The sequence below is a fragment of the Erigeron canadensis genome, chromosome 6 (assembly GCF_010389155.1).
Source record: "Erigeron canadensis isolate Cc75 chromosome 6, C_canadensis_v1, whole genome shotgun sequence".
NCBI lineage: Eukaryota > Viridiplantae > Streptophyta > Magnoliopsida > Asterales > Asteraceae > Erigeron > Erigeron canadensis.
Genome location: NC_057766.1, coordinates 43,506,346 through 43,515,611, shown reverse-complemented (window position 1 = coordinate 43,515,611; position 9,266 = coordinate 43,506,346). Strand labels below are relative to the sequence as shown.

General features: G+C 33.9%; 2 protein-coding genes across 4 annotated transcripts; one reads left to right on the top strand and one right to left on the bottom strand.

Moving 5' to 3' along the window:
- The first annotated feature begins 973 nt into the window (after positions 1–973).
- Positions 974–3,835, top strand: LOC122602954 (F-box protein At4g00755-like). Its single transcript, XM_043775570.1, has 6 exons — positions 974–1,071; positions 1,367–1,512; positions 1,614–2,030; positions 2,123–2,301; positions 3,092–3,210; positions 3,304–3,835. Exons 2-6 carry the CDS (start codon positions 1,386–1,388, stop codon positions 3,602–3,604), a joined length of 1,143 nt encoding a protein of 380 aa, XP_043631505.1. The 5' UTR covers positions 974–1,071; positions 1,367–1,385; the 3' UTR covers positions 3,605–3,835.
- Positions 3,836–3,930: 95 nt separating this feature from the next.
- On the bottom strand, positions 3,931–8,445 carry LOC122602953 (probable transcriptional regulator SLK2). Of its 3 annotated transcripts, none has more exons than XM_043775567.1 (10): positions 8,397–8,445; positions 6,493–7,345; positions 6,286–6,411; positions 6,029–6,077; positions 5,738–5,952; positions 5,580–5,648; positions 5,383–5,483; positions 5,158–5,251; positions 5,013–5,082; positions 3,931–4,910 (listed from the first exon to the last, which is right to left on the bottom strand). In XM_043775567.1, exons 2-10 carry the CDS (start codon positions 7,273–7,275, stop codon positions 4,249–4,251), a joined length of 2,169 nt encoding a protein of 722 aa, XP_043631502.1. In that variant the 5' UTR covers positions 7,276–7,345; positions 8,397–8,445; the 3' UTR covers positions 3,931–4,248. The 3 variants fall into 3 exon arrangements, with proteins under 3 accessions (XP_043631502.1, XP_043631504.1, XP_043631503.1); XM_043775569.1 differs by having other exon boundaries at positions 5,738–5,946; XM_043775568.1 differs by lacking the exon at positions 8,397–8,445 and adding an exon at positions 8,052–8,066.
- Between the last annotated feature and the right edge of the window lie 821 nt (positions 8,446–9,266).

Below are 9,266 nucleotides of genomic sequence, written 5' to 3'. Positions count from 1 at the left end.
AGTTTAACAAATCTTGTTTGACAATACGAACAAGAAAAAAAGGGACACGAGTGAAAATGGAATAAGGACAATAAATGTGTATATAAAAACAATGGTAGACGATATCACCAAACTATGAAAGCGATTTATTTTTTTGTTCATCGTCAACTTTATATGGTTATTGTTTGGTAATAATATGAAATTAAGATCGACAGAGTCCGATTTCATCGATCGTTGACAATCGATGTAAAAAAAGTTTTAACTTTAGTTTGTCTAAAATATAATTATATTTTAATATTGATAAATTCTTTAATAATTGATTTATCGCATTAATGAGTGAAAATATAAGTTTTGTATATAATTTTTTTTTTTAAATATAAAACTTAAGACATTTGACATCTCATTAATAAGATAGAATAGATACATAACATGCTACTTATCATGAACTAGTTCACTTATTTATTTATTTTTATATAAAAAAAAAAAAATTCAATCACAGTCTTAAATTTTTATCGTTTATATAAATAAAATACTATATTTTTTTAATATCAAGAGTTTACTTTTACGTGTTATGGCAAATAACAAGACTCTTTTATAAAATTTAACCTTTTTGTAACAGTTAGTTTTCGAAAAATGATTAATACACAGAATATCAGACATCTATCATATTTTTTTAAAGGAAAGTAATTTGTGAGACATTTATCACAAGTGAATAAAAGTTATTTTTAATGATAAGTTAATTAAAATCTAAAAACATTGATCACTTTATTATTAAAGACTGCTACATATCTTGCAATTTTGCGTTATGACTCGCATTTTTGACGGCTTCCATTTTTGCAAAATAATATCCAATTTTACAAAAATGCGTTAACGGGTTTGACAAGTAAACTTATGAAAATTCGAAAAAAGTTTGATTATTACTCGTATAATATTTTCCGATTATAAACATCTGAATATTTAAGTTATTTTCTATTTTTATATACTGTATGTTTTTGGCTTCACTCTTCCTTCATCCATCATCATCAATATATCTTTTACAGCAAAATACAAAACCTGCGTTGTTCTCACCACCGCATCCTCCCCCCCTCCAAGGTCAGTATATATATGTATTCCTATTTACCCACAAATTTTATATCCTTTACATTCTTTTGCAACAATTTTGATTACTTTTCGCTTAATGTACAATAATTATATATATCTACATATACCACTGATCCACAGCTTTATTGTTATTACAAATTACAATTATTATTGATATAAGTGCCTTATGTTGTTTTATATTATGATCTTATTTGGTTGATCTTTACAATATTTGTTTTTGGGGTGTACACATGTAACATGTATGAATATATAATTAAAATTAGAATTGCTTCGAATTTCCGAGCAGAATTCGTAGAGATAACTCAATGGAAGATTGTTGTGATTTTATACAATGGCTTGGAGCTGATATGTCTATAAAGATACTTATGTGTTTAGATAACCCAACCGACCTTGTTCGCGCTACCGCTGTTTCAAGCTCTTGGCGTCACTTTGGTTAGACTTCAACTTGAATTTTGTGATTCAATTGTCAAATACGTCGTTATACAGGGCCGGTGTGTTTTATGTTTACCTGTGTTATATTGCTATTGATGCAGTTGTTGAGAATGGTCTTTCTAAGAATCTTTGTATTCGAATGTTCCCTGAAATATCGAGTGTTTCTCATGTTATCGAAGTGAATGATAGGATAGAGCCTTTACGAGTTAATGGGCATGAAAGTAGTATGGAAAGGTCATGCTTGGAGAGGGAGCATAGGGTGTATGCGTTTTTAGCGAGAGGGTTCACCTCGTTTATGAGAAAAGATTGCATCTTGGAAGCAATTGTTGCATCTAGTACCGATAATTATCCTCAAGAAAGCATTCATAACACGTTGCAACCAGGTGACAGGGTCGATCAAAGAGCTTCTTATTGGTCAAGTGAAGGTGAAGTTGATCCTGCGGTTCCTGAAACATTAGTATATAAGCTCGTTGCAAATTTGTGTGTGATCACAGAAATCCACATACATCCCTTCCAAGGTTGTGACTTTTACTTTGTTATTAATGGTTAGTAAGTATCTATGTTATGCAATTTTTGTGAATCACTGACGTAATTTTTGTTGGTCTGCCAGCATACTTTCAGTTTGGTTTTCCCATTTATGCTGCAAAAGCTGTGAGATTTCGGTTGGGGCATCTGAAGCCTGCATATGAATTTGAAGATGACCTTAAAGACGAGCCATCACCTGCTCTGAGGTTTATCAGTGAGAATGTTGTGTGGACATATACATCACCATCATTTCCAATGGCACAGGTGTGTTCGACTCCTATCAGCTCTGTCTCTTCATTTTGTTCGGGCTAACGTCTATAACAACTTACTTGTTCCTTCAGGGCATGTTTCATAAAAAGCTAACGCAATTACATTAATTTCCTAATTTGGGGGGATCCAAAATGATTTTGTTCAAAAAATGGAACATAAGTTTGATTTTGAGCAAAATAAGGAATATTTTCGTTATTGGACATCGTAGTTGGTTTCCCGAGTCAGAAAATGTTGGTAATTATGCTTTGTAGTTATGTTTTTCTCATATCTATTGAATGGAATGAATGGGCTCAGCCTACCCGGAGTTCATATTGATTCTTTAAAAAGTGGACTTATATCCTATATTGTTTAAAGTTATTTTACGCTCCCTTATAAGAAAATTTATGTAATTGTATTACCTTCTAGTGAAGTTTTCCTTCCCAAAATTCCAAGTTGGTCGCTCGACTTCTTTCTGTGTACAGCAAGTCATTTACTTCGAAAATATGGTTTGCGATAGTTATGTTTGAGAAATGTGACCTTAATACCCCTAAAATGTTCCACGCTCTATCATTATTTTTAAAGGTTACACAATCATTATGTTTCAAAAATGACAAAAACCAAATACATTCTTAAAGTTCACTGTTCGCTGACTGGGTTTGCAACTTTGCACCTAGATGGAATGTTGGAACAGAAAAACCTTTATTTATCAAGGTTTTGATTTAAGTTTGATCAAAAGACAAACAGGTAACCCTGATTATGTTTCTGTACAGTACCACCTTTCTTTATTAAGATGTTGATTCAACAGGAGAACCGTCTGCAAAAGTTTAAGCTACCAGAACCTGCTCTATGTATCGGAGGGATCTTGCAAGTAGAGTTACTGGGTAGGGTTCAGAAACAAGAAATGGATGAAAAATACTATATATGGTAATATACTATTGTATGAGAATTGATGAATGCCTTGATTGTAAATGAAACTTCTTCTAGTGTCATTCCTGAACATCACTTACGGCTATGCAGTGTGTCGCATGTTCAAGTTGTTGGGCGCCCTCTTTCACCAGCATTTGATGTCGATATAATTGATCCCAGTGGGAAATGTACACTGAAATATTACCCAAATGCAGAGTATTGTTGTTCACCCATAAACTCTGAAGGTGAGGCAAGTAACAGCCCATCTCGTTTCCGATCATTCACTGCAAGCATAAGAGGTTGGGAACAAATGATTTTCAACACATTACTTGGCCGTGGAGTGGTGGTTGGTAATGATGATTCAGATGATGAGATCGCTGGCATTGCATATCGAGTAGCTAATAATAACTGACGTAGTGGGCAGTATACGAGTAAATTCTCCTTTTTCTTTGTTTTTTATTTTATTTTAAATTTAGTTTGATATTTTTCTTCTCTCTTTTCTTAAGCATATCTGTGCTTCGTGTTCCTACGTACAAAGTCACAAATAATCGGGGTCCTATAGAAGGCTTTCTCATCCGACGTGCTTGTGTTATGCAGTTGGGTTGCAACAATTTACATAATGACATCTTCATAACATTTTTTAGATTGCGTGTAAACTTCCAAGAAACATGTATAGAACATTTATTTACTAATATTTAATTTGTAAATCTTATGAACACAATAGAAACCTCACAAGTCAAACACAATTAGTAGCAGTTCTTCATATTAATCATTTAGGGAAGTCAAATTTTGCATAAATGGTAACAAGTGCAACCCAAAAGAAGGGTACGCATATCAGGTGCCAAAAGGTTCTTGACAAAACACCAAGTTTTTTGGGACATTTACATGCACAGACTGCACTTGCATGCGCCACCAACAAAACACAAAATATAAAGCCACACGACAATCAACTTAGTAGCTCAACATTAATTAAAATACCCCAACTATACAAAGATATATTCTCATAACCAATTTCCCATTCTTACTCATCACGCCCTCCAGCGAGGATTATCGTTGTTAAAAAAATCCATTCTCTGTGAACTCGCTAATTATATCCTGGCAAATGTCAGACACATGAGGCAAATCAGGTGCTTTCTCACCACCTGCACAGGAGTCACTGTAAGAACCTGAACCGGCTTTAAAACTGTTGCTTCTGGTCGGCTCACCACCACTCTGCCCAGAAATGGATGGTTTTTCCCTTGATCCATTGTTATCTTTCATACCCTTAAGTACTTCCTGCATAATCTGCTGTACCATCAGACCATCACCACCTTCAGAGGCCGATTGCTGCTGCTGTTGGTGGTGGTTCTGCTGGACTTGAGCAATGCCACTTGGGAAATGCTGGCAGTCAAATGAGATACTACTGTTATTCTGCAAGGGTTGAGCTTGAAATGGAGTTCTGTTAAGAGAAGACGAAGCATCATCTTGTGAAGTTGGATTTACCAAGCTTTTCCTCATTAGGGTATTTTGATAATTTGAGAGTGCCAGAGCTCCTTGGCTGCCTGCTTGGAAACTATTATTCATCGAACTGTTCACTTCCGGGTGTAACGCAACTGGACCACTGAGGGAACTTCGGTCATTTGGGATGCCCTGAATGTGAGATATTTGTTCCATTCCCTGCATATTTTGGATTTGCGATTTGGACATAGTCGTTGGTAGGGGAAACCTTTTCAAGGCCTCTGTAAAAGGAGGAAATCCTTTTAGCATTTGAAAAAAATGACGTTTTGATGGATGCAATGTCATAACATGTCACTGGGTAATAGGGGATTTTAAATCATTACCAATAGGACCGACATTAGTTTGTCTGGTGAAATCCATCAGATCTTTCATGCTGGTGACAACTTCAGCTATCTGTAAGAAGTCAAAGTATTATATACACACACTTAAAAAAAAAAAAAAAACTGGAGTACAAGATCTATTTTTTACCTGTAAACACCTCACATATCTTTTAGTGAATCCCAAATCATTTAAAGACTGTACATCCAAGCTCCTGGCAAGCTGCCTTACTGCAGTCACAAGCCTGAACAGCGAGTTTCAGTGAGACATTTTCCTTTTAGGTTACATAGTAAAATCTAGACACTATGATACTTCCGAAATAGTATAAACTAAATAATATCAATATAATCACATAAACATTGTTTTAACACTCACATATTGCTGCTTGTCTGTAAATCTTGCTGTGAAACTCCACCAGATCCACTTTCAGCAATTGCAGATTGCCATTTCTGGGCAACTTCTAACATCTTATTCACCTGAATACCACAAATATATTAGGGGAATAAAACTCTCGATCTATAAGGGAAAAAAAAATTCACGCATATGTATAATAAAGAAAGGAAAATATTTACCTGAGGTGCAAGCAGTCCTCGGGGAAGAAGCTCCTGATGGCGGCGTGAGCAGAATTCCCAACTGAGTATCTGAAAGAGGTTTAGAAGTATTAGTACCAAATCTGGTATATCAATCCAAGAAACAAAGTTTAAAATCAATTTTTAGATATACGCTAAACCTTTAAATCAGGAGTGAAAATAACTTTTAGCCGACCCTCATGAACCACGTGAAGTTGTGCATAAACACTCTCTTGAATTGCTTTTCCATACTCCAACATCAAGAGTCCAGAAGAAAGTCTAGATTCCTCAGGCTTGTCCAGAAACCAAAGTTCATCAAGGACACCACTAGCAAATTTGATTTGATTAAGCCTAGCCAGTATTTCAAAGGCTGCCTCTATCACAATAAAACAATGTTGGAACATCTTGAATGCAATAGTCAATATACTAGCTTATGATTACGAATTACATACCAAATCCTCTTCCAGATTTTGACTGACAAATGCTACACTGCCATACATCCTATAGAAGTAAAAAAGGAAAACATGTGAGATACCTTTATCATAGATAGTAACTAATCTAGTGCATAAAAAAATATATATAATGTCAATGTGGAAGAAAGTATGGTACAATTGCAAGATGTGAAGTTAAGAAATATTAAGTTCTGCCATTATTGGCAGCTCTATGGTATTTATAGTACAAAGCATTTATTTATAGTAAAAGCACTTACCGTATTTGATGCGGGGAATACACCCGATGGGTGATGCCCAACATTGTTATGTACAGACAAGCACCACCTTTGTTTTGCACGTGGAGAATAGTATTCTGCCACAAACTTCCTCCAGTAGCTAATATCCTATAAGCATAGGGGTTAGAGACATTACATTTTTAAACAATAAAAACCAAGTTGACAAAGGCTTGTTGATATGATACTTACAGTTGTCCGTTGCCGTTGATGATATAGGTATTGCATAAGCTTTCTTGCACATAAACCACCATCAGGGAGTAGCTTTACAGCAGATGAAGGTTGCAAGGGCCGTTGTTGAAAATTTTGCCTTGAATTCAGCTGTTGCTTCTGCTGCATTTGGCGAATCAATTGTGCCTGTTGGGATGGAGACAAAGACCGCAGCACCTGCTGTTGATAATATAAAGCTTCTAACTGTTGGTTAGACATCTGCATTGGATCTTGTCTTTGCGATAACTTCCTTAAAAGTTGCTGTTGCAAGATATCATCCTGCTTAATATCATAACGGGGTTTCTTTTGCAAATGGGATACATTATCATGATCTGAAACAAAAGGCCCATGGAACATCGGATTCTGTCCAAAAACCCTTGGATTAGGCAATGATGTGGCAGTGGAAGCTCCATGATAAATACCCTGTTGACTAGATCCCTGTTGCATAGTAGACGGGCTATCTATAACTGTAGACCCCGAAATGCTAATATTATTATTGGAATTAAACGACAACGGTGAAGCAGGCAATCGCGCATACGAGTCGTTGTTGATACTTGCACTTCGTTTAAGAGAGGGGTTACCTTCTGAAGGTCCCGAGTTAGCATCAGTAACCAACGAGCTCATACCCGGACTAGTGATAGCTCCCTCCCCAGAAACAGGAACCATATTTGAGAACATAAATGAATTGAAATGAGAGTTTCTTAAAGCTTGAGACTGTTCATCTCCTTCAAAAAAGATGCCAGAACTTGATGGAGATTGCGCCATAAATCAGTTCAACCAAGATGCCCCTATCTGTGATGGGTTGCTTGATCTGAACAATTATCCAGTGTGTGTGCTGCATTCAGTTAACCAGACGGTACAATATCTACAATCAGTCTAATAAATATGGAATATATAGATTTAAATATGTATTGTGAGGTTCATTCAAGAACCTTTTTATTGCAAGAACCACAAGAACGTTAAAATTATATCACATATTAATTCGTGGCATCCATGTAAATTGTCATAAAAGTTCATATCATCATAACAAAACAAAAAAAAAAAATCAAAACCATTAAATTCACATGTAAATGAATTTGCTCATATGTATCATTCATATGTAAAAATATTAAATTATATGCATTATTACATGTTTTTAACACTTTTTTTGTTCCCATATGAACTTATATTATAGAAAATTATGCATGGATTTAAAAAAGATCTATTTAAATATCACATTATCACATACTATACTCGGTACAAATCAAAATGCAACAAACATTATGCATTTATTAAATAGAACAACGCGTCACACACGGGTATCAAAACCAGTATATATATATACACAACACAATAACTTTTATATAGATGACCACTTGATTGAAAAACAAAAAAGTTCCAAGAATGTGAAACAAAATAACAGCAGCTGTCATTATTACTGATTTTCAATACTAATTTGGGAAACAATAAAGGCATATATGCTACGTGCGCATATATAGATACCAAATCAAGTATATATATCTACAAACAAATAAAATAAGCTCAGAGTAACAATTACTTACAAAACCCTAAATTGTTGTACAGCCACTAGAAAAAAAAAACCACTCATAAGTCTCCACAATATGTATATTATTACAAGAAACAATTTGGTACTGTAGTATGTGATAAAAATAATAATAATCGTAACAATAATAAGTACAGATACAGATTAAATGTTTGCACAATTATAAGCGTTGATCAGATTATAAAACGTAGATACATATAGATTAAAATAAAATAGTTTGACAATTTTACTTAGTGTACATATATAAATGGTAATTAAGAGAGAAATCAAAAAAACAATATAGTATAATGTAGTATTAGTTATTATATTTTTATTTATATTGTAAACAAATAGAAAAGATGACCTGGCGGTGAGTGATCGAGAAAGATGGTCGTAATCGGAGATGTAAAAATCGAAAAAATTGGGGTGGGAGTATATATACTGTATCTGGGATATAAGTTACCGGCAACTGGAGGTATTTTAACCCTACTTCACCGCCTATAGGAGGTAATTTGTGTCTTTGGATTGTAATTTTCAGAAGTTAAAAAAGAAAGTAAGTTACCCACGGTAAGATATGTAGATTGTGACTTTGTTATATGGGCTTTGCAAAGTTGCAAGTAAGAAAACCAAATATATACTTGCATGAAAGTTACCCAAATATATTTATTTTTGAGTTTTCAGATTAAAAATAATATATCTAAGTGTTAGAATTGTTTAAATTTCCTCAAAACCGGAAATAAGTATGACAATGGAAATAGGATTGTTTGAATATAGATTTAGAGAGATATTTATCTTTCAAATAAAGCACCATTTATACACTAAGGTAGGGTTTGATAATATCTTAATTAAAAAGTCATGACTTAATCTTGGTTGATTTAATTCATTAAGTCTATCAAATACGTTTGTTATTGACTTAATAAGTAAAAAAAAAAACTATACTGACTTAATTTATACAGATATCATGTTTCTATTCAGTCATTTTCTCCATTCAGTCACTTAATGAATAAATAAACAAACAAGTTTTAACTGATGTGTGAATTATGTTCAAGTTATATTAGTAGATTAATTGATAGCAGATTATTCATTCTTTTTCGTTTGTATCTCTAAAGCACAATTTTAGTGATACTATACTAGCAAAATGCTACAAGACACAGTTAAGTATATGCGAGCAAAAGCCACCAAAATAAATTGTTGTCAAAAACCATCTAAAAAGTCTTTACATACCAAAATCTTT